Raw genomic sequence first — 25,967 nt, 5'->3', positions numbered from 1 at the left:
AGCATAGCAGGGATCCGAGGAACAGGCAGAGCAGACCAGACAGATGGAAGGGATCAGTTAGTGTGTTCTGCTCTTGTCCTCTCTGACTTAAGGAACATTCCACTACTCTGGTTATAGTATCACCTAAGTATATGGAGTTTGGAGAATTCACAAAGGTTTTCTGGCAGGGTAGAAAGAAGACTGGCTTTGGAGCTGACTTCAGAGTTTGAAACCCAAGAATGTGTGTGTTTCTTTTTTAAGTGATTGTGGGGATTCTGCTTAACATTTCTGAGCCTCCTATAGTTTTTGCTTCCAATGGATCTTTAACTACCTTATCATTTTACACTGTGAGTCCTTACACAGCCACACCTCTCAGGGTAGAAATCTGAGAATACCTATCTATGCAGATATACACTAGACATATTAAAACTTATTAAATAATTTTATTCTTTTCTCCTTTATATTACTAACAGTAGCCCAGTGTCCAGCATTTTAGAAAACCTGAAGAAATAAAAAAAATTAGGGGTTTACACTCACATGTATAAAAATATATATTCAGATAAGCAAATATCTGCTCATTACATTGCCCAACCTTGAGTGCCAAAAATAAATAAATACCTGCCAATCAAATGAGAGGGCTGGATGGTTTTGCTAAAATTCATTTTAACATCTTTAACTGACCAACATGTGCTAATGAAATTCTAGTTGGAAGTTATAGCCAGTTAGCGTGAAAGAGAACACTGTGTGGCCACTGAGTATTCCTTAAGCAGAATCTGCTTTGTGCTTGGAACATAGCTCGGTTTCAACAGGGAGCAGCAAAAAAGATCAAGAAAATTTCCAACTTTTCTAATAACCGCCTTATAAAAGAAAGGGAAAGATATAGGAAGTATTACCACCTTATAATGGCCGTGAAAATCAGAATTGTAGGTTTACAAATCTCAGATAACAAAAGCCAACACAGTAAGATTCTTGGTTAGTTAACTTTGATTTTTAAAAATCTACAAAACATAAAATATTTGCTTGCTGGTACAACAGATTTAGCACACAAGCAATCACCTGAAATATCTTTTCCTCATCAAGTACTTTAACAGTCCAAAGTATCAGCTGTCTCAGCTCACACATTCGGTCTCCGAAACCTGAAGATGAACCATCTCAGGGAGGTATCATTGCCAAGGAAAATGCAAAGCAGCCCAAAAAATACAATGATTCTCTCCTGTGCCAGACTCTCAAAGGGAGAGAGGCAGTTTCTTATAGGAGACGTGAAACAAGTAATTCAAAATGTCCATAAGCGAACATAAGATACAGTATTGAACCTTTTGACACAGAAACAATAATTATATTGCTATTTGGAACAGTATTCAACATGGACGAGGAGATCCCGGTGTTCGGTGGCTGGATACTGTATATTGCACTTGGGACATTCCACCAGGCTTTCATTGAGTGCAGCAGAGGGACTTTTTGGTGAGGCAACTTTTACTCTGTTTTCAGACTCTCCTTGGAAAGTGACTAGTGGCTCTGTGAAGGCAAGCTCCCGAAGCTGCTTCTGAAAAATAAATGATTGGAGGTGGTTATAAATTACTCAGATGACCCACAAAGTACTAGGATTAGGTGTCTACGTGGATAGGTTTTATTAAAATACTTAGAGCCAAACGTAAATGTAGACCCATGTAACGAGGCTGACAAAATTTGCTAGTTTTTTTTTTTTAAAGGGGCAAGTTCAGCCATAAAAAATAATAATAATAATAACATAGGGGCGCCTGGGTGGCTCAACCTTTAAGTGTCTGCCTTCTCAGGTCATGATTCCAGGGTCCTGGGATGGAGCCCCTCATTGGGCTCCCTGCTCAGTGGAAGCCTGCTTCCCCCTCTCCCACTCCCCCTGCTTGTGTTCCCTCTCTTGCTGAGTCTCTCTTTGTCAAATAAATAAAATATTAAAAAAAAACAAAACATAGAATTAACAGTAGCAAAAAATGTTAGCTGATCAAACAGGTTACACACAGAAATGATGGAAGTATTGCATAATACCTTCATGACTTTCCTTTTTCATTTTTTTTTTTTTTTTGAGGAACTTAGACTAGTTGATAAAGTCTAAAAAGGAATAACATACAGTATACTCTAAAGATGAAATGACAGCAGGGACACAAAGAAAAGCACAGGAAAACTATGGATTCTTTTGTATACCCTCCAGCTTCCTATACTTTGAAAAACAATAACAGAAATTAATTATAAATTTCAACTTCAAATAATATAAATGGTCAAAATCAATTATGTACTAAAAAACAGTCAAAACGTATTTTGTCTTTTATTCATAAAGAAGCTACAAATGATTTTTTTTAACAACTGGGTTTTTTTTCTCCTTCAAAAACTGAGGAATTCTATTCGTAACATTTCACCATCTGCCAATATTCTGCCCTACTAGGATCATGTATGAAATATGTGCTAATGGGACATAAACACAAACAACATGGATCCCAACAGGCTTGGTCGAAAAGTTTATTAAGATGAAAACAGTAAGTCAAAAATTACTTTCTCATAGAAAAAAAGTCTTATTTAAAAGGTTTATGTTTTAAATGATTATGTGTTCAATGTAACCCACAAAATGTGCTTAGCTCAATATGCCTAAAACAGTGTAGTAACAGGAACAATCCATTATCACTAAAAATGGCATTTCTTCCTTTCTTTTTAAATAGAAAAACATAGTTTCAGTTGAGGATTTACAACTGCACTCCCTTCCCCCCACACTCCCCCAAGTCCTGCCTCTAGGATCACAGGCAGCCCCTGTGTCCTGCCTCTAGAATCCACATGCCACGCTGGGGGGTGGCGGGAGTTGGGGGACAGACATGATCCCAGGTACTGCCAAGGCTGGCACGATGCAGAGGCACATAATGTCCCTTTTCAGGGCTCTGAATTGATGCTCAAAAGGCAGTGGCTTCAGATGAAGCAGGGGTTTTGTCTACAATTTGAGAAATAGCCACTCTTAAGCTGTATCCTCCTAGTTTGGGAACCGGTCTGATAAATCAATGGGAAAATGGGAAAATGGTAGAAAGAGAAAGAAGAAAATGAGTTTTAGTTTAACCATTCCAGACTCACCAAGGATTCCAGCTGTGTTATTTGATTTCTTGCTTTTCGGAGCTCCTTAAGAATGACATGCAATTGGTGCCGCATATTTTGACGGTCAAGTTTTTCATTTTCAAAGTCTAAAGTACATGCCTGCATCTGGAACAAATGCCCGGGACAAGAAAATCACAGGTTAATATATACTGTCCAGTTCATCTGACTAGAAGCTTGAACATTTTTATTAGAGGCAAGTGTGTGCCCTCCCAGCAAGAATTCATCTGAGGACAATGAGATGTTGCTAAATGAAGAAGCTACAGCTACAGTTCCGTTCAGTTCAGTTTTCGGTTTATCCAAGGAGCAAAGCCCATGCTTGAAGTGTAGGTGAGTGAGGAGGAGCTTCAGAAGTTGCTGGTTGGACTTTCTCCCCCTTTTGTGGGGAAGGGGAAGAAGGGAAAGCAATGGCTTTTCCCTGGTTTGGAATACACTGAAAACCTCTGCTCTCTGTTCTGAGAATAAATGGTATCTCTCTGAGTTCTCTGGAAGTTATAAGGTAGCCCTCTCGGGGAGATCCCGTTAGGCTAGAGTAGGGACTACAGAAGCCGCGTGGGGAAGAATAAAATTTTCCCAGGCCAACATCACCCTGACAAACAATTGCCATCTCAGCCAATTTGGCTTATCTTGAAGACAGGAATACATGACTATCAGATAGTCACTTAATTTTTTGCTGTTATTAGAGTTTATTAAAAACAGCTTGCAGGGGCACCTGGCTTGCTCAGTTGGTTAAGTGTCCAAATCTTGACTTTGGCTCAGGTCATGATCTTGGGTTTGTGAGATTGAGCCCCGCATGGAGCATGGGCATGGAACCCGCTTAAGATTCTCTCTCCCCATGCCTTTGCCCCTACCCCCTACCCCCTGCTCAATTGGTTCCACTCTAAAAAAAAAAAAAAAAACAACAACAACAACAAAAAACCTCATGACTTTCAAATGGTTCTTCACAGAACAGTGTAAATGTGAGGAAACATCCCATTTCCTAACAAGGTTAGTCAAATATAGCTGCAACCCCGAGAAGTACCTGTTGTTCCAGCAGAGCGACCCTTGTTTGTTCCTCTTGATGCTTTAGCAGAGACGTGTAAAGAAACTGGACCTGTCAGATGTAAACAGAGCCAACACTGTCATATCCAATCTTTTACTGCATGAGCTGGGATGCAGGAGAGGCTCACAAATCTCACATCTCTACTGGGGACCGCACCTGCTCGCCGGGCTGAGTCACTGCCGCTGCCTGTCGGGTGGCTATCGACTGAAGCAGCTGAGCAGTCCCGCCCTGGCTGAGAGATCCCTGGGGCAGACTGCTCGACGACGTCAAGGAACAGCGCCCAACTCTGCAGTACACACACCCACTTCCCTGGAAGTTCTAACATCCACCAGTATTTCTGAGTAGGATAACAAAGCTGGCAGTGCCTTGCCCTCCTTGCCCACAGAGGTGGAATAAAATTCCTGACCATTTCTGCTTCATCTTTTGTAAATATCACTGCTCGCGCCTGTAGGCAGAAGCCAGGGTGGTAAAGACTAAGAAGGCAAATGTTACAGACTGTGTTTTAATCCCTCTCTCAACTTCGGATAATGTTTAAAAATGACTTCCTATTCTAATAGTAGCAAAAATGAACATCTGCCCAGCCCCTTGGTTTTACAAAGCACTTTCACATTCTCCCAGCTGACCTTCACAAAAGTCCCAGGAAGCAAAAAGAGATTGTTGTGACTAATTTGACACATCAGAGATCCGCAAGTCAGAGAAGGTAGCTGATTTTCCCAAGGCCACATGTCCTGAACTACAGACCAGGTATGGACCCTGAATAATGTTTTTTTCCACTATTCCATGCTGCCCAACAAGATTTAAATGAATGGTTTCTGCTGCAGTAGTATGCGGTTCTAATCATCCTAACTTAGCAACTCCACTGTCACTGACACAGACATCCTGGCAGAAGGTGGTGAGTATAAGAACATGGAAGGTGGGCGCCTGGGTGGCTCAGTGGGTTGGGCTGCTGCCTTCGGCTCGGGTCGTGATCTCAGGGTCCTGGGATCGAGGACAGCATCAGGCTCTCTGCTCAGCAGGGAGCCTGCTTCCCTCTCTCTCTCTCTCTCTCTCTGCCTGCCTCTCTGTCTACTTGTGATCTCTCTCTGTCAAATAAATAAATAAAATCTTTAAAAAAAAAAAGAACATGGAAGGTACTGTGAAAACTCACTTGAGCACACTGTCATCATGATCAAAGGGCCAGCCTGGGAACCAGTGCCGATTCCCCTCTTTGCTTCACACCTTCTGGCTTCTCATACACCCCTACCTCCTTCTCACAGAGAGCCTCTGTGTACAGGAGGGAATTCCCAGTCGCTCAACTGACTGGTTCCTTCTTGCCAAAAGGCATTTATCCAAATACCATCTCTGTCCCCTAATTTCTCCGTGTCATGTTGTCCTGCTTTATATTCTTGAATTTACTTGGTAATTTTGGTGCTTGCTTATGGTCTGTTTCCATTCTAAAGAAGAATCCCATGCAAGACAGGAACTTGTTTTGTTCCTTGCTGGTTCCCTAGTGGTTAAAATAGTCCCTGACACTGGTAGGTACCATGACAATTTTGAATTCGGGAGCATGGAAAGTCTTACTTAGGCTCACCTGAGATAAGAGCTCTTCCGATCTCTTCTTCTCTTCTTCAAGTTTTTCCCTAGCAATATCATTCTCTTCCTTGAGCTTTTGTATTTTCTCTGTTTTATGCCTACTGTCTTCCAGATGTTGTACATCTGCCTTTCTTTGTGAAGACAACAGTTGATTTAAGTCTTGAACTTCTTTTTGCGTTTCTTCATATTTTCTTCGAAATTCACTAAGTTCAAAACTCAACTGAGTTATGGTCTGTCGTTCAACCTCAAGATCTTTTTTTGCATTTGCCAAAAGATGGTTGTAATATTTTTGCTTTTCTTCTTGAAGATAACCTTTGACAAACACATCAGGCACAACACACTTTATACAATAAATAATATTCCTGAGAAGTTAAAACTACACACATTTCTATAAGTCAGATCTTACAAAATGAAGAGATAGTGTTGCTGACGGAACAAGAAAGAATTCAGGTTCATTATTTGAAGTAAATCTAAAAAACAGAAGAACTGGAAACAGTAATATAGCTATTCTATGGGAAGGGAAAGTAACTAATGTCTAAAGAAGATAAATGAACAAATGGAGACATAAGCTCATTATTTATATATATAATTACCAAAATTAAAAACAAAAATGTTAAAAGCAGCTGCCCTGATGGGAGGGAGAAAGAGCAATTGGGATGGGAAGGAAAGGGAGGGGCAGGCCCTTCTATATTACTATCAAATTACTTTAACAAGAGCTTCTATTACTTTGATAAAACACGTACACACAGAGAACACTATATCACGAAAGAAAGAAATTAGACTTAGCCCACCACTAAAATCTTTAATATTCTTTTTTTTTTAAGATTTTATTTATTTATTTGACAGAGACATAGAGAGGGAACACAAGCAGGGGGAGTGGGAGAGGGAGAAGCAGGCTTCCACTGAGCAGGGAGCCTGATTTGATGCGGGGCTCCATCCCAGGACCATGGGATCATGACCTGAGCCAAAGGCAGAGGCTTAGCAACTGAGCCACCCAGGTGCCCCTATGTGTAATATTCTTATAATGGCATTACAATAAAGTAACTTTGTCCCTAATTCTTTTTGTATTTTATTTTTTATCATTATCTTCATTTTAAATATTCAAACATGAAGCTCCAAGATTAGGAGCCTTGCCTGCCTTTCTTTAGCCTTCTCTTTACATAATTCAAAATTCAAACTTCAGTCCCATTAGGGCTGTCAGTCTTCTAACAAATGCTTTGCATGGGGGTTTCTCTTCTTTTCTCAGCTCATCATCTAGAACTGCTGAACCGATTTCCCCGTCTGTAAAATGGGCCCTCTTGCCCCACCTCTTAGGGTTCTTGTGAAACTCCATGCAAGGGAAGCTGCAAAGCACTTGGCAAAAAGCCTTCATTCTCCTGAGGAGCGCTCATTTCAATTCTGTGGGAGACTCAAAAGACTGAAGAATCAGCTATAAGATGTATTCCTTTTCCTGGGAGTGATATGAATGTGTGAAAGGAAGCAGAGTAAAAAGGCAATCAGTGACAAGGCCAACTCCAGGAGAAATGAAGTTGGAGAAGATCTTTGAAGATGGGGAAGGACGTGGATGAAGGAGAAAATTTCATGTGCCTTCAGAACTGCCAGAGATCCATGACCCTGTGCCTCTGTCCCTTTTCTTTTTTTTTTTTTAAGTATTTATTTATTTGACAGACAGAGATCACAAGTATGCAGAGAGGCAGGCAGAGAGAGAGGGGGAACCCGGCTCCCTGCCGAGCAGAGAGCCCGACGTGGGGCTCGATCCCAGGACCCCGAGATTACGACTCGAGCTGAAGGCAGAGACTCAACCCACTGAGCCACCCAGGCGCCCCTTCTGTCCCTTTTCTTCAGAAAACAATGAGAAAACAGACTTCCTAACATGGTCTTTCTTACTTCAGAGTTCTAAGATTTGCTTAATTCACTTTCTAACACATTTATAAAAATCTAAATTTGACGAATCTCTTCTTTTGGAAAATGTCAGGCAGGCCTACCCCGAAAGAACATTTCTATACCAGTACCTTCTGATTCAGCCTTTTTGGTCTGCTGTGGGAGTGAATGAGCAGCTGTTTCTGATTTCTGTTCCAACTCGAAGATCTTGGCTAAAAGTCCTTTTACGTAGGCCTCCCGCTGTTGATCATACACAAGCCACTGCTGATTTTTCTCCAGAGCCTCAAAATGAAAATGAAAGCAAATCATTAATAAAAAAAATTAAAACCTTAAAATGGATAAGAGAGCCCCAGTGATGGAGCCTTTCTGAGTACAAAGAAATTGTCATGGTTCATGTAGTAGAAATCTACACCACTACATGGTTCGCAATCTGGAGATCCGTTGTGACGTCAGGCTCCTTCGGAGTACCTCACACCACAGAGAAGCCATGTTTCCATGGGGCCAAGTTCATTTGTCTGCTGTCTCCTATACACAATTTGCTTTGCATCTGTCCATGTCTTTCTCCATAAACTAGAACGCCTCTGTGGCCCAGGTAGACGAGCCCTGCTCCAGAGACTTCCACCCTACACAACTCCGCTCAGGAGCTCCCCATGCGGACAGAGGCACAGTCAGACCCAGCCACCTGGTCTGCTGGTGTCCCCTGCCCAATCTTGCTACCCCTTTCTCCTTCACAGATGCTGCTGTCCAGTAACCTGAACTCTGAACTCCATCTCACGGCTACTTCTCAGAGAATCAAACGTAAAGAGCCGCTACCCTCTTTATCACCAATTCTCATCCTTTATGTCTCTTACAACACAAGTAAAAAGCCCACACTGCGATCACTCACGCGGTTTACACGGGGGCTTAAGAACTCAGTTGTTATATAAATATATGGCTACATAGTTTTAAATTTTATATTTTATCAAACAATAAATCATTTGACTAAACATCTTCAGCTTTTTATCTGTGGTTACTATGTCTTTCAAATAGTAAGTTCCTTGAAGTGGCAGACCATGCTCTTCTGGGAGGATTCCTAGCTTTGTGTATAATATGTACTCCAGAAATCACTTGGTGATAGGATAATACTAATAAAGCAGGCAGTGTCTATTTAAGTTAGCTGGTAACAGGGAAACTGATTCACTTTACTGTCACTGCTAACATCGGTTTTTCATTTTAGTTGAATCTTTCCCTCAAGAAACTAGACAGGCTCCGATCGGCTTACCTGGCCACCTAACCTGAGTTTGAAAACCTCATGCCACCTGATCTGTGGCAAGACACTGGCAAAGCCTCACAGAATAAACTACATTAAGTGGGTAAGATGAGGTGGTATATAGGGACAAGGGCATGAAGATTCATGAGGTGGTGAATTATTATCAACTAGGACAAATTCATATACCTTCTGAATCTAGCTCTCACTGTTCTTAACATCTTGATCCTGGAAAATTCAGTCAAAGGCAAAACCAAAGGAGTCTGCCAGGCCAGCCCACTCTCTCCAGCAATCATACACAACCCTCCCCCTCCGTCCCCTACCCTAGTTTTGTTATTGAAAGTGGGGCACAGATTCAAGTTGAAAGCTAGCAAAAAAGACAACTGTCTGGTGGTGCTGGGGCTGGAGGAAAGCCTAGAAATTCTTATACAGCATCACCATGGCAACGAGATTATAACTGTTCTCTCCTTTCTAACCTGGAAGTTCAGTCTAAGGAGATGGGATTGTCCCTTTTTCTTTCTTAGTTCCTGAGAGGCTGGGAAAGTAAGTCCCAATGACCATTTGGTAGAGAGGCCAGTACATCTAAGCCTGATGTCACACGTGTAAAATGTTATGAAGTATCCCAGAAGGAGGCCCACATAATGATGTGAATGCCCCTTCACGACAGGCAAGCTCATTTTTGCTGAGTCTTGGGCCCTGGTGCCTGTGCTATGACCCGTCTGCCCCCACAGGGATGCCCACTTAAGCAATGATTTGCTGTTGGATCTTGGTAAATCCTGTTTTTGGATTAAGAGAAAAAAGGAAAAAAGTCTCCATTTTTTTGCTCAACAATACAGTCTCATTTGGAAGGTGATTTCCCCATTACAAGATTAAGAGGAGACACAGGCTATCACCAAAAGCTTTCGGTTAATTAAAACAATAATCACTATTTTGAGGGGGAAAAGAACTACTCTTAATAAGTTCAGTTCAACCTTTCCCCTTTTCCCCCAAAGTGCTAAATCATTTTAATTATTTTTTTTTGAATTTTTGAAAATTCAGAATTTTTGAAAGCTTCATGACACCACTTGCTAAAACGAAGCTGTGTTCCCTTAGGCTAACATTAAAATGGTCCATAATCTGCCTCTTCCCATCTCTTCAGGTTACAGCCTGGTCATTCATTTCTGGCCTCCACTGCCACCTTGCTGTCCACACAACTACACACACCCTCTGAGCCCAGAATGCCCTAAAACTCCTCCCTAGATCACCTACCCACTTAAATCCCACGTTTTCATCAAGTTCCCGTGCATCCAAGCCCGTCTTTCAAGGCTCCTCACCATAAGTATCCTCACCAAGCTCCCTTTCCTGTGTAAGCCAACACTGATTTTAATGTCCATTCAGTCTATTTGACATTTTACACTCATGACCTTGATTGTACTTGTCCTGATGGTAGTTCTTATCTGAACTAGATCATGAGCCCCAGGACAGTTGGGCCCAGGCTTGTTTAGAATTTGTATCATTCCATTCATGTACTTGAAAAACAATGGTGATGACATGGAGTTGGAGGAACAGTGGTTCCCAAGAACCAGCAAGCACCCATGCAGGTCTCTAGTCCAAAGAGAAGTTTGAGAGTATTCAGGAAGGGAGGAAAAGGCATGAAAGAATCTAGAAGTTCCTTATACACAGAAGAACAATCCATTTAGAATGGTTCAAAAAGAATCGAACACTTTCAAAAAACTATCACTCATAAACCAAGGAATATATGAAAATGAATTTCAAACCCCTTTGTAACAGAACTATCATAGCTATTTCTATGATTTTAACAAGTGCCTCATATGTACCCCTTGTGCCTTAATTCATCCCAGACCTGTTGGAATCTATTATCACCAATGGTGGAAGTGGCAGCCAGGACATATCATTTCATATCCTTCGGGGGGCCCAAAAAAAGACAGCACAAACATAAATTTCTTGCCAAAAATTTGCCCAGTCAAAGCGGACCGAAGTAAAACATACATACTGGAATACATTTCTAGAAGTGCTCAATTCTTTCTGAATCACCCTGCATTTGTTGTAAATGTACTGAAAAGGGAGGGACTCCCCTCCCCCACATGCTGGCGTCTCACCCTAGGGGGTGAGGTGGGAAAGTGGTAAGGAACATACTGGACATTCTCAGTTGTGCATCAGAGCATCTTCTTTCAGGGTAAGATTTTCTCTCCGTTTAAGATAAAAATAGCTGAGCTTCAAGTCTGAAAAGATCTGCCTATATAAAAACTCTTAAAGTCTAGAGAGTTCCTCTAACCTTTGGTAGGCTCCTTCCGTGAGCATTGTACAGACTCGTGAGCATCTAGACATGGGGCTTAACGAATTTTCCGTGTCTGTTTTCTGTAGAACTAAGAAATGGATTAGAGAGACAGAGGCAGCCTCTGGGATCAAAGACTTAGTCCAGGGCCCTCCAGTCACTTGGCCACACACTTTTCTCTCTGCACCTGTCAGGCAGTTATAACATGAGTCTTCCTCGCAGAGCTTAAGGATTCATTTGTAAAGTAGAGATAATGTACATCTGCTCTGTATTACATTCTCAAATTTAACTGACAAAAGAGGTAATGTTATAGGACTCAAAAAGCATGCATGTATCCAAATATTTATAAATCATATGTGTTAGATGCTAAAGATACCTAATTTTATATCGAATTTTAAAATTGTCCATCATTAAGAAACATTTCAATATAAGTAATTCAAGTCAGCATTGGATGGTAATGAAATTTTCTTCTTTTAAATGAACCTGTCCATACATTACTTAAGTAGGAAAAACAGAACTATGGGATGAAGACTCGAGGTGCAATATTCTGAAAGGCCAGGTGATGGCGATGTTACTTCAGTAAAGGAGTCAACATTTCTTTTCCCCTGGCCTCTTCTCACCAACTTCGGCATTTGCTTTCTTCTCTAAATAGTATCAATAATAAGTGGATTTGATGGTCATCAATAAATGCTGATATTAGTTTTGCATCTTTAGAGTTACCATTGAATTATTATCTCTTGCAGCTTTGTGTCCTCTCCGTACCTGTTAGGCATGCATTTAACATTTCCTCTTAAGTTATCAGTAAAAATATGGAACAGAAGTGGGCAAAATTGACAAAACTGGAATATGGATGGTAGATTACACAGAAGTATAGTGTCCGTGTTAAATTTATTGAAGTTGCTATCTGGGGGCGCCTGGGTGGCTCAGTCGATTAAGCATCTGCCTTCCGCTCAGGTCGTGATCTCAGGACCAAGCTCTCTCCCGCGTGCTTCTCCCTCTGCTCCTATCCCCACTTGTGCTCTCTCTCTGCCTCAAATAATAAAATCTTTTTAAAAAATAAAGTTGTTGGGGCGCCTGGGTGGCTCAGTGGATCCAGCCTCTGCCTTTGGCTCAGGTCATGGTCTCAGGATCCTGGGATCGAGCCCCGCATCGCATCGGGCTCCCTGCTCAGCTGGAAGCCTGCTTCCCCCTCTCTCTCTGCCTGCCTCTCTGCCTACTTGTGATCTCTCTCTCTCTGTCAAATAAATAAATAAAATCTTTAAAAAAAAAATAAAGTTGTTATCTGTACTGTAGTCACATAAGAGAACATCTCATTCTGAGGAATAGATACTGAAGTATAAGGGTTTTAAGGGCCATAATCTATGCATCTCACTCTCAAATAGTTCAGAAAAAAAAAATATGTGTCGGGGAGGGTAGGGTGGGGACTGAAAGAGGTATAAAATGGAGCAAAATGTTAACAATGTTTGAATTTTAGTAAAGAGTATATGTGTGCTCTATGTACCATTTTCATTCTTATAACTTTTCTATAAATTTGAATTTTTTCTAAATAAAAAACTAATAATTATCTTTCCTACATTCTGCTTAAAAATCAGATTTTATTATTATTTTTTTTTTAAGATTTTATTTATTTATTTGACAGAGATCACAAGTAGGCAGAGAGGCAGGCAGAGAGAGGAGGAAGCAGGCTCCATGCTGAGCAGAGAGCCTGATGTGAGGCTAGATCCCAGGACCCAGGGTTCATGACCTGAGCTGAAGGCAGAGGCTTTAACCCACTGAGCCACTCAGGTGCCCCAGATTTTATTATTATTTTTTTTAAGATTTTATTTATTTATTTGACAGAGTGAGAGATCACAAGTAGGCAGAGAGGCAAGCAGAGAGAGAGGGGAAAGCAGGCTCCCCGCTGAGCAGAGAGCCCAATGTGGGGCTTGATCGCAGGACCCAGAGACCATGATCTGAGCCAAAGGCATTGGCTTAACCCACTGAGCCACCCAGGCACCCCTAAAAATCAGATTTTAAAAATTAAAAGCAGGAAATGCCTATTTCAGCTGCCTCTTAGCCTATCTGGTTTGCAAGTTAATGACACTGTACAGTGTTTACAGTACCAACTCCATGTAATTATTTCAAAATGTCAGACCAAAATGGTAGCTGAGGAATGACACAGCTAGGCCTTAAGAAAGGTGAACATGGGTTTTTAGGGCTCATTTTAGCATAGCAAATACTGATTCTTTTTTTTTTTTTAAAGATTTTATTTATTTATTTGAGAGAGATCACAAGTAGGCAGAGAGCGGGGGGGCCGGGGGGGGGGGGGGGAAGCAGGCTCCCTGCTGAGCAGAGAGCCCGATGCGGGGCTTGATCCCAGGATCCTGAGATCATGACCTGAGCTGAAGGTAGAAGCTTTAACCCACTGAGCCACCCAGGCGCCCGCAAATGCTGATTCTTAAAATAGGTGGGCAAAGTGTTCCAGGCCGATTTGTGGGAGCTTAGAGCAGGGGTGAGGGCCTGGAACTGCTGAGCTCCCAAAGCAGGATCATGGGACAGCCACTGTGCTTAGCAGAGGGCCAGGTTGCTCTCCCTGCGCTCACAGACAGCCACAGCTAAACCATCTCTTGCTTCTCAGATGTGTAAGTTAATGCAGCAGTAGCTGGGAGCTTATTGGAAATGCAGAATCTCAGGCCCTACCCGACGAGTGAAATCAGAACATGCATTTGATGAAGATCCCCTAGTCTCATAGTCACATGTGAGTCTGGGAGGCCCTGCTCAGTCTAGACCATTTGAACGTGAGTTGGGTTAAATTTTACTCCACTTATCTAAAAGCCTCTCTAAAGTAAACAGAGCAGAGGAGCACAATGTGATCCTTAAGCTGAAAAGATAAAACAGAACAAAAAGCTTGGGTATACACGGTTAACATTTCAAAGTTACTTTCATACATAGAACTGTCATTATCTGAGAATAACTTTAACTGGTATTTGAAGCAGGTGATGCTGAGAAACCTAAAATTATATATAAGTTTCAGACAACAGCATATATTTTCAGATACTAATAAAATTCAAATGTTCTAGACACTGGCCATATAGCAGTGAAAACACCACAGACACACTTCCCTCATTAAACATATACCAGTGTAAGACTCATATAATAAAGTAAATAAACAAGTAAGTTTAACAGTAATGTGTGATGAGGGGGAAAGTTACAAAAGCAGGGAAAGGTAACAGGAATTGTCTTGGAGCTATATTATTAGAAAAGGTGGCTAGGCAACTCTCTGGCTCAGGCCCCACTCCTACCACCCCTCCTACCCAAGAAGGTAACAACTGAGTATTATACGATGAATTGGGGAAGCGGGTCATGAAGATATCTGGGGGGAAGAGCGTGGGTGGCAGGCAGAGGGAACAGAAAGAAAAAGCAGTGTATTGAAGGAAAAGCTAGAAAGCCTGCACGGTTGGAGTAAATAAAGGGGGAAAGCAGGAGGTGTGTAGATTTATTCCTACGTACATGCATCTGGTAGGTACTGATACACACAAAATGATAAAGTTCAGTATAACATACAACACAAAGAACTTCTCTTTATTTTACTTTTTTAAAGATTTTATTTATTTACTTGACAGAGACACAGTGAGAGAGGGAACACAAGCAGGGGGAGTGGGAGATGGAAAGGCAGGCTTCCTGCTGAGCAGGGAGCCTGATGTTGGGCTCCATCCCAGGGCCCTGGGATCATGACCTGAGCCAAAGCCAGAGGCTTAATGACTGAGCCACCCAGGCGCCCCACAAAGAACTTCTTTTGAAAGATCTTTAAAAATTATGTTCCTTCTTTATCTAACTGTAGGTGAATTACTTTGATAAGGTTACTATAGTACCCCACCATACAGACACTCAAGGGATTTAAATTCTTTTGAAGATCAAATAGACCTCAAGGACACTTGCTAGATGAAATAAAACAGGAATCTTAAGAGGAACTTAGAGGAGGGTAGACTTGCCAGTTAATATTTCTGGAATCAAAATACCTACCTAATATTTAACTCAAGAATTTTATACTTTGGGTATCTGATACTGAAATTTGAAAAAATACACTGTGAATAATAGTCCTTATTCAATTCTCAATGAAACACATCAATCTATTTAAGACATAACTCTGAAATAATAAAGCTTTACCAAATATCTAGAATGACCTCATATCAAATTCTATAGGAATGAAGCACTGAGTATAGTGTTCCCTTTTTTTTTTTTTTAAAGATTTTATTTATTTATTTGACAGAGATCACAAGTAGGCAGAGAGGCAGAGAGAGAGAGAGAGAGAGAGAAGCAGGCTCCCCGCTGAGCAGAAAGCCCAACGCGGGGCTTGATCCCAGGACTCTGGGATCATGACCTGAGCTGAAGGCAGAGGCTTAACCCACTGAGCCACCCAGGCGCCCCACATGTTCCCTTTTCAAACTACAAAAGCACATCCTGGTTCCAAGGGAAGAATTTCAAATGATTGAGTACATCTTTCATGGATAAACAAGAGAAGAAATTATAAATTAAGATACACCATAATAATACAATAAGATTTAGGCAAAGAAGGAACATTTTTTAACTATTGAGGTGATTTCTAGGACTTTCTCACCTAATGAGACCATGGCTAGAGGAAGTGGTCCTCTAGAATGTCTAGAAAGAGACTTATAGGTGGTAAGCTAGGGAGATAGACTGTTTTCAAGTCACACCATCAACTCTGTCAATTTCCATGAAATTTAAGAATGAATGAATTAATCCTCTCTTCTCATAACTTTATAAAAGGAAAATGAGGGGTGGCTGGGTCATGATCACAGGGTCATGAGATCAAGCCCCACATTGAGCTCCACACTGAGTGTGGAGTCTGCTTGTCCCTCTCCCTCTGCTCCTCCTCATGCTCTCTCTCTCAAATAAATACATAAAATCTTAAAAAATAAATAAATAAAAGGAAATGAGCTTACATCTTTCAACTGTATTTCCATTTCATGAATATCATTCATCGATGAGTTGAAGCAGCTTGTAGCCACAGTCTGAAATAAACCAATATTAGTTAATATCATAAATTTAACAAGAGAAGTTTCCTCATTATATCTGGTTCTAGGATAACACAGTATACTTCACAAGGGCATCTCAAAATCCAGATCTAGTACATGCTGATGAACCATCATGCCAGGTGATGAGTACCAGAGGAGAAGGAAGATCTCCTGGAAACTCTCTCAGCAGATTTCATATCTAATTTGACTTCTGAGGTTCTCTGGATCACTAGCAAAACCTCAGTGCATAAGAATTGCCCAGTGGTTCTCACCAAAATGAGACAAAACAAAACAGTCGGGCTATTTAAAATGAAATCTGGAAAATATTAAATTGTCAAACAAAAGATAAAAGTTGTCTTCTAAAATTATATTTTATTAGTGGTATTAATTAGTATTAGCTCATACAGATTATACAGAACTCAAAACATAATTTCTCTTTTTTTAAAAATTTTCTCACAGAAGAAATAGAGGTTGGATGGCTGGATGGTTAGGTATCCAGACTAACCAACAAAACTCATAATAAGCTATATTTCGGTCTTCTAACAGCTTTAAAGAAGCAGACTTGTGTGAACACTGGAAAGAAATCACAAAATATTTTTCTCCAAAGATACTCTAGACACTCACCTAGTAGCCCTTTATCCCTCTTGATTTAGTCCTCTTGGTTAAAAACTTGGACAGAGGCAGTTCACCAAGTTTCCCCCTGAGCACATTGTGGACTGTATGTCCCAGCCTTCCCTGCGGTTAGTGAGACCACGAGACTGAATTCTGTCCAATGGGATGTGGGCAAAAGTGAAATATGCCAATGCCAGGCCTGGCCCCCAGACGCTGCCCTCATGCTCCACATGCTCTCTCTAGCTCACAGCTGTACACAGAGGATCTGGTGCAAGGACAAGGGAGCCACTGAAAGGGAGGAAGCTGGATCTGAGTGACTGCAGAGCAAAGCCTCCTTCACTCCCACAGGCACTAGACTGTGACATGAGGGAAAAATTAACATTTGTTGTATATAAGACCATGAGATTTGGAGGTTGGTTGTTACAGCAATAAAATAGGCCGACTAATACAGAAATTAATGTGGATAGCCCCCCAATTATTATAAGAGTATATTTTCTAAAGTTCTCATTTCTACCAGGATTTGTGTTTCCATATTCAAAAGTGGAGAAACCAGTCCTTGAGCTTTAAGGAAAATTTTAGGCAACCACTTTGAATCTATAATTTTCACAAATTTTAGCTGTGTGAAAATTCTCTAGGAAAACTTAACCTCTTTAAATTCGCCTATAAAGGGACGCCTGGGTGGCTCAGTTGGTTAAGCAGCTGCCTTCGGCTCAGGTCATGATCCCAGCGTCCTGGGATCGAGTCCCACATCGGGCTCCTTGCTTGGCGGGGAGCCTGCTTCTCCCTCTGCCTCTGCCTGCCATTCTGTCTGCCTGTGCTCGCTCGCTCTCCTCTCTCTCTCTCTGACAAATAAATAAAATCTTAAAAAAAAAAAAAATTCGCCTATAAAAATACTCAACTGCCCATCAATGAGAGTACATATAAATGTATTGATTTAATCATTCTGACTCCTCTAAATGGGAGAGACAGTGCAAAGACCTTTAACAACATTGAGATATTATATCTGAAAGCTACAGATTTTCTTTTATAGGTGGTATTAATAGTTGTAGTGTTAGCATTATCCAAACGTTCAAAATTACAAAAGAATCAAGGATCTGATCAGTAAGAAACCATTTACTGAGCACTTAATGCCAAGTACTATGCAAGGAGATTTACATATATTACAACATTTGATCTCCAGTATTGTTTCTCTCTCTCTCTCTCTTTTTTTTTTTTTTTTTTGTACCTCTTTATCTCCTTCACCTATTTTAATCTCCAGTATTCTTATCCAATTTTACCAATGTGTAAACTGAAGTTTAGAAGAAGGGTCTGGCGAATTCTAGAATTGTCTATAAGGCTAGAAAGGGTAAGAAATTTGTTCAGTCACACAATTAGCAAGTGGCAGAACCAAAATCTGAAATCACAGACAAAGCTTTCCTTGTTCTGCTACACTAGTTTAAACAAAAGAGGGGGAGCAAAAGCACTGGTAGCTCAAAAGAGTATACTTGATATTGTAATTGTGAATTTCAAATTTGAAAACAACAACAAAATGAAGCCTATTGTCCTCAGGATAGAAACTACAGGAATGAAATCTGAGGAGAACCTTCTTAGATGTTGTGGAGACATAGTGGATTCCGTATTCTGAATATTCTCTTGCGCAAAACAATTGTCTGGGGAGTGGAGGCAGCCATATTAACTATTTTTGCTTATGGAGAGGGAACCAGGCTATGAATAAAAAATAACCTGTTAGTATACTATTCTGTTTCATCACTTGATAAGGGTGTTTTAATAAAACCACTCTTCACTAGAATTACAAATTATATCAGAAAGGAAAAAAAATCTGGGTTTAAAGAAATGGTGAGTACCTGTGATAAGCGAAGTGTACTGGCTTTGCTTTCAAGTTCAGCAAGCCTTGCAGTGGTAGCAGACAACTGTTTTTTCAATACATCTGTCTCTTCAGACAAGGATTTCAACAGCTGCTCCCTCCTCTCGCCTTCCTTTGTTTTCTCCTCCAGCTGTTCAAGCAACGCAGTGTTGCTATACCTGGCTTTCAGCTGCTCTCTGAGGTGCTGTATTTCTTTGTCTTTCTCTGTGAGGTGATAAGCATTCTTTTCCCTCTCAGCTTCCAGGACTCGAATTTTCTAGATATAAACTAAGAAAAATCTTAGAACAAAGCCAGGTCAAACATGAAAATAAACAACATTTATGAAGGATTTATCATACATCAAGTCAGCATTATACTAGACACCAGGACCAAAAAGAAAATGAAGCCAAGGTCCTATGCTCAGAGACCTCACTGAGAGGTAAACCAACACATGAATGCAGTGGGGTAAGTGCTATAGTTAAGGGATATATATAAAATAAATGCGACACAGACACAGAAAGGAGAAACCAACTCTGTCAAGAGCAGTCAGAGAAAGCTAAAGAAAAGCTGGCTCTCACAAGAATATCTGATAATCATCCTTTCATCTACCAGTTTTAATCATCTTAAAGGCTAAAAGTAGTCATACAAGAGCTACATGCTCATTAATGAACTTGAAGCAAGAGAACTTAAAAATTACAGAACCTTACAAATGGATAAAAATGCATTCATTAACTTGTTTTTGTTAACAAATGATTTGGTATCAGATGTAAAAGATGAGCTTTGAAGGAGGGTTCACATTTTCAAGGATTTAAAAGATAAAGAAGGCAGCTAGTTAAGCTGCTGCGGACAGAAGGGACAAAGCACCTCTGGAGAGCCGGTTACAAGTTAACAGAATGACTTCACATGCTAACACGGTAAAAACAACATAAAACTACAAACTTGCTTGGGTATGGAAGGGAGAAGCAGTTGTTCAAATATAAAATGGGGAAACTGAGTTAGATGACCCTGTGAAAATGATGAGTGGATTTTAGTTGCCTTAAGCCTAAGATAAGGCAGTAGTATGATATAATTTTTTTTAAAAAGCCCATATAATTTTAGGCTTTTGAAGAGTATAGCATCCAGATTACTGGAAATAGTGCAATTTCAACTTGTGTTTGCCACTGTGCACAATACTGGGTGCAAAGTTCAGAAGGAAAATGAACACATCACAAAGTGTTCAGGAAAGTAACCAGGATGTTAAGAAGTTAGAAACTCTGAAGAATATGGGGTTGGTCTACAGAAAAGTAAAAGAAGCAAGATTTCCTCAAATATCTGAAAAGTTGTCATATGGGTAAAAAATAGACTTGTTCTATGCAGCTGTAAAAGGTACAATTAGAACAAATGGGTAGAAGTTAGAGGAAGTTTAATTTTAATTGATTATACAGGAATGAAGTTTTGACAACCAGTGCTTGTCAAAAGTGGAAAGAACTGGAAAGAGATCTCTCAGGGAAGTTAATAGATTCCATCACCAGAATGCAAAATAATCTTTGATAGATCATTTTTCAATGCTCAAATAAGTATTTACCTCAATATGTGGCGTTAAAAAGAATAATCATTCAGTTTTATAACGTGCCTATAAAAAGATTTTAAAGAAATCCAATGATACTATTTAATACAGGTCATTTATTTTTTAACTATGAACAATAAAAACTTTTATAAAATAAAATAAAAGATTAATTTTTTTTACCTTTTATCTTTTTTAACACTTTATTAATTATTTTTATTAACATATAATGTATTATTTAGCCCCAGCGGTACAGGTCTGTGAATCATCAGGCTTACACATTTCACAGCACTCACCATATCACATACCCTCCCTAATGTCCATAACCCAACCACCCTCTCCCTATCCCCCCTGACAACAACCCTCAGTTTGTTTTGTGAGATTAAGAGTCTCTTATGGCTTGTCTCCCTCCTGATCCCATCTTGTTTCATTTTTTCCTTCCCTACTCCCCAAACCCCCCACTCTGCTTCTCAAATTCCTCATATCAGGGAGGTCATATAATTGTCTTTCTCTGATTGACTTATTTCGCTCAGCATAATACCCTCTAGTTTCATCCACGTTGTTGCAAATGGCAAGATTTCATTTCTTTTGATGGCTGCATAGTATGCCATTGTATATATATACCACATCTTCTTTATCCATTCATCTGTTGATGGACATCTAGGTTCTTTTCATAGTTTGGTTATTGTGGACATTGCTGCTATAAACATTCGGGTGCATGTGCCCTTTCAGATCACTACATTTGTATCTTTAGGGTAAATACCAAGTAGTACGATTTGTGGGTCGTAGAGTAGCTCTATTTTCAACTTTCTGAGGAACCTCCATACAGTTTTCCAGAGTGGCTGCACCAGCTTGCATTCCCACCAACAGTGTAGGAGGGTTCCCCTCTCTCCGCATCCTCGCCAGCATCTGTCATTTCCTGACTTGTTAATTTTAGCCATTCCGACTGGTGTGAGGCGATATCTCATTGGGTTTTTGATTTGTATTTCCCTGATGCCGAGTGATGTTGAGCACTTTTTCATGTGTCTGTTGGCCACCTAGATGTCTTCTTTGCTGAAATGTCTGTTCATGTCTTCTGCCCATTTCTTGATTGGGTTATTTGTTCTTTGGGTGTTGAGTTTGATAAGTTCTTTATAGATTCTGGTTACTAGCCCTTTATCTGATATGTCACTTGCGAATATCTTCTCCCATTCTGTCAGTTGTCTTTTGGTTTTGTTGACTGTTTCCTTTGCTGTGCAAAAGCTTTTGATCTTGATGAAGTCCCAATAGTTCATTTTTGCCTTTGCTTCCCTTGCCTTTGGTGATGTTTCTAGGAAGAAGTTGCTGCCGCTGAGGTCAAAGAGGTTGCTGCCTGTGTTCTCCTCAAGGATTTTGATGGGTTCCTGTCTCATATTTAGGTCTTTCATGAGTCTGTTTTTGTGTGTGGTGTAAGGAAATGGTCCAGTTTCTTTCTGCATGTGGCTATCCAATTTTCCCAACACCATTTGTTGAAGAGGCTGTCTTTTTTCCATTGGACATGCTTTTCTGCTTTGTCAGATTAGTTGACCATGGATTTGAGGGTCTATTTCTGGGCTCTCTATTCTGTTCCACTGATCTGTGTATCTGTTTTTGTGCCAGTACCATACTGTCTTGATGATTACAGTTTTGTAATAAAGCCTGAAGTCTGGAATTGTGATGTCACCAACTTTGACTTTCTTTTTCAACATTCCTCTGGCTATTTGGGGTCTTTTCTGATTCCATATAAATTTTAGAATTATTTGTTCCATTTCTTTGAAAAAAAACTGATGGTATTTTGATAGGGATTGCATTAAATGTGTAGATTGCTTTAGGTAGCATAGACATTTTCACAATATTTGTTCTTCTAATCCATGAGCATGGAACGTTTTTCCATTTCTTTGTGTCTTCCTCGATTTCTTTCACTAGTACTTTATAGTTTTCTGAGTACAGATTCTTGGCCTCTTTGGTTAGGTTTACTCCTAGGTATCTTATGGTTTTGGGTGCAATTGTAAATGGGATCGATTCCCCAATTTCTCTTTCTTCTATCTTGTTGTTGGTGTAAAGAAATGCAACTGATTTCTGTGCATTGATTTTATATCCTGACACTTTACTGAATTCCTGTATGAGTTGTAGCAGTTTTGGAGTGGAGTCTTTTGTTTTCCACATAAAGTATCATACCATCTGCAAAGAGTGAGAATTTGACTTCTTCTTTGCCAATTCGGATGCCTTTAATTTCTTTTTGTTGTCTGATTGCTGAGACTAGGACTTCTAGTACTATGTTGAATAGCAGTGGTGATAGTGGACAACCCTACCGTGTTCCTGACCTGAGGGGAAAAGCTGTCAGTTTTTCCCCCATTGAAAATGATATTCGCTGTGGGTTTTTCATAAATGGCTATGATGATATTGAGATATGTACCTCTATCCGTATACTTTTAAGAGTTTTGATCATGAAAGGATGCTGTACTTTGTCAAATGCTTTATCAGCATAAATTTTTAAATCTAGTAAGTTCCTAACTGCTTTATTGATTATGCCATAACAAATTGTAAATTAGAGAATCTGAAATATAATTTAACAGTATACAGTTTAACAATATAGGTGATGATTTTATCTCAAAAAATCTGAAAACAAAGATTACTTGGAAAGCAGCCAGTATATATGATAAAATGGGTTTTTAAGCACTCACGTTAAAATCTGAACTCCATTGAACACTTGGAAATTGTTAAAATTTGATTTTTTACATTTAGTGAATGAGAAGAAAAACTAAATTACAACGTTATTGGGAAAATACTTTCTCACCTCTAACAGTAAAGCTTATTACAATTTGAAAAGGTTTTTAAGGCCACTCACCTCCAAAAGTCTGTGTCTGTCTTTATCAGTCAACTTTCCTTTTCCACTTGTGATTTCATCCACTGATGTTTTTAAGGCCGCAATTTCTCCCCTAAATTTTTCTAATGCAGTTTCTGATTTGGAGTTACTAGGCTTTGATCCCCATTTACCTTTAATTAAACCTTTGGGACTTCTGGAAGACATCCCTGAAACTAACTGTAAAAAAAATAAAAATACAATTATATTTTTAAATAAGTCTAAGTTTAAAAGGTCAAGTCTGAAGTTTGAAAAGGTCTAATAACCTATTTGCTAAATAGAAGAACATTTCCCTCTCCATAGAAGTGACATAGCCAAACCAGTGGGATATGGGAGAGGGACTGGGAAAGGCTCCTGGCTTGCTGGTATCAATATTTATTTTTTAATCTAGGTGGTAGATGCATGGGGAGCATTCACCTCTTAAAAATATGTCAACTTATCTTGATGCACACTGAGTAATGTACCAAATTGTTGAATCACTATATTGTACACCTAAAACTAACACAACACCATATGTTAACCATACTGGTCTTAAAACCAAAAAATTTTTAAAGTATGTCAACTTGGATGCTTATGTTTTGTGCAGGATTCTGTATGTGTATCATGCTTCAGTGAGAAAGTTCTGTTTAAAAAAGGGGATCAATGATTAAACCATTAAGTGGACGCTGAAAGAAATGGATCACAAACAAATATTTTACCCAGGAATAAAAAGCTGGTGGTAAATGATATAATTCTGAGAACATAAGCACTGAAATGGCATTACTTGACATAATGATATGTCCTATTTTAGAAGATAGATCTAGTTCAAATCTATGTAAATAGTCTGCTGAGAGAGTACAGTAGGCAAAAGTGAGGAGAATCCAAGATCAGGAAAAAGAGGCACAATACTCAAGAATTAAGAATAAGAGGCCAAATTAAGTAAGAAGAAGCTTAGAATCTGCTAACAGTATTAGTTAACAGTTTAGGAGAAGTGTATATTAACTCTAGAGCAAAATCTATAGTGAAAAATACTATGGATATAGTAACAGTAGCTTTAATTAGGGAGATTAAAAAGCATTTGCCACCTTATGGTCCTAAGATAAAATAGTGATGGTGACTGAGAAATTTAGAGGAATATGGCATCATTCATGCATTCAAAAAATATAAGAAAATCTGATTTACCAGGCAGCATAAATCGGAAAAAGAGAGAGAGAGAGAGAGGAAGAAACAAAAGAAAAAGACATGTTCCCTTACAAAATGGAATTGTCAATCCAGTAAAGAAGACAAGAAATAACAAAGACACAAATTCTCAAGTAGTAAAGTTTCTCGAGTTGTAAAGTTAACACTACATAGAAAATGAAAAGTAGTGAGAATTGTTTCCAGTAAAAATTGAGGAGACCTAGGCCTCTCTGTAAAATTGACTTTTGGGGTCATCCTGTATGAAATCAGAGAGCCTGAAAACACTAGAGCTGTGTAAACTGAGTTGAACAGACCATCTAGCGAAGGTTAGTACCGGATTTTTGCCCAAGGTGACAGACTAAGATAACTAGTAAATCAATTAAGGCTAATGCAAGATTATGGTATCTTGAGAACCTGCTGCCACAGGAAGTTCTTCCCTGTAGGGTTCTGTTAATAACACATTGTTGACATGGTTTAATGAGTTGATAAGACAGAAAACTATTTTTCAACCAAATCACTGAAACACAGAATGGTGGAACTATATAGGTCAGTAGAACTGGAAGGAACCTATGGACATTAGTTCCTGACCTCTGGGCAGAACTCTTGCAATGAAACGCTCTCCTGTTTCTAGCTTCTGGACTGGACCCTGCTGGGATCTCACAGCGCCCCACCACTTAGTCCTACCAACCTCCCTTCCCTGTTTCTTCTATCCCCCGCAGGCTGATACTCACAGGGCTCACACTTCTCAAACTTTGACCCACTGTCCCTTCTTCAGGAAGCCTTCTCTCTGTATAAGCTAATATGCCATAGCACACATTGTTTACTCCCACCCTACATCTGCTTTTTAAATTTGTTCAACAGTTGTTTCAGGGGCCGAACTTTGAATTATTTTTGTCACTCACAGCACCTAACAGCAGCTGCTCAATACATATTTATTGCTTGGCTGAAGAGATCTTAGAAATGCTGGACAGGAGGTGACGGAACAAACCGCGATCCAACAACCTCCACAAGGCATGGGCTACAGGCCACATTCTTTCCAAGCGGAGGCAAATCTTACAAAAACGGGACGCCTGGGTGGCACAGTCGGTGTTTTTAGCTTAGGTGGTGATCTCAGGGTGCTGAGATGGAGCCCCAGGTCGGATCCCCGCTGGCAGGGCTGCGTAAAAGTCTCTCTGCTTTTCCTTCTGCCCTCCCTCTTGTGCATCGGCTCGCCCTCTCTCGCAAAATAAACAAATAAATAAATCTTTTAAAAATCTTACAAAAACCCTCACACGGGAGCTGTGTGGGCAAACAGGGAGGCAAAGGAAACCTGCGAAATGAGGCACTTCTTTTTTTTTTCACCTCTAAAATGAAGATGTTTGTAGAACAGACATGAATGTGCTTGGTAATGGGTAAATTGATGTTTTCACGAAAGACCCTAGCCAAGTCGCTTGGCCTCTCCGTGACAAAAAAAAAAGGGGGGGGGGGTGAAGAGGATGGTAGTACCCACCGCAAAGCTGTAAGGAAGGTTCGACACGCCGACGATCGTGAGCCTCCCAACCCGGTGCCAGGCAAGCGCCAGGGAAAAGGGACATATATCAGGACGGGCAGTGATTGAGTCGAAGCCGACGCTGTCCGCCCGCTGATCCCGCCTCCCTCGCCGTCAGATCTGCCTCGGGGCTGCGGGCCCTGGTCGCCCTTGTCACCCTCGGCTGTCGCCTCCCCACCGCCAGCCGGCACCTGAGGCCAGTGCCGGCGTTCGCGTCCGCCCAGTCACACCCGGCGGCACGGGCGCCGCTTCCGGGAGTTTGAATCCCGCGGCTGCGGGGCGGGGCACGTCACTGCCGGCGGGGGCGG

General features: G+C 40.4%; 1 protein-coding gene across 1 annotated transcript; it reads right to left on the bottom strand.

The window, feature by feature from the left end:
• Window positions 1-402: 402 nt before the first annotated feature.
• Window positions 403-25,907, bottom strand: CEP55 (centrosomal protein 55). The gene is made up of 9 exons (XM_047703240.1): window positions 25,621-25,907; window positions 22,959-23,153; window positions 18,572-18,847; window positions 16,044-16,112; window positions 7,711-7,861; window positions 5,697-6,010; window positions 4,106-4,177; window positions 3,067-3,192; window positions 403-1,522 (listed from the first exon to the last, which is right to left on the bottom strand). Exons 2-9 carry the CDS (start codon window positions 23,139-23,141, stop codon window positions 1,322-1,324), a joined length of 1,392 nt encoding a protein of 463 aa, XP_047559196.1. The 5' UTR covers window positions 23,142-23,153; window positions 25,621-25,907; the 3' UTR covers window positions 403-1,321.
• Between the last annotated feature and the right edge of the window lie 60 nt (window positions 25,908-25,967).

The sequence above is a fragment of the Lutra lutra genome, chromosome 14 (assembly GCF_902655055.1).
Source record: "Lutra lutra chromosome 14, mLutLut1.2, whole genome shotgun sequence".
Taxonomy (NCBI): Eukaryota; Metazoa; Chordata; class Mammalia; order Carnivora; family Mustelidae; genus Lutra; species Lutra lutra.
The sequence above is the reverse complement of the archived record's forward strand: the minus strand, read 5'-3'. Positions and strand labels throughout refer to the sequence as shown.

Excerpts from the sequence above, each read along its gene's own strand:
- CEP55 (XM_047703240.1), bottom strand. The coding sequence starts at position 23,141 with ATGTCTTCCAGAAGTCCCAAAGGTTTAATTAAAGGTAAATGGGGATCA. Across the intron at positions 18,848-22,958 it reads ACAGACACAGACTTTTGGAG|AAAATTCGAGTCCTGGAAGC; the intron begins GTGAGTGGCCTT and ends GTTTATATCTAG. Across the intron at positions 16,113-18,571 it reads GTACACTTCGCTTATCACAG|ACTGTGGCTACAAGCTGCTT; the intron begins GTACTCACCATT and ends GGTTTATTTCAG.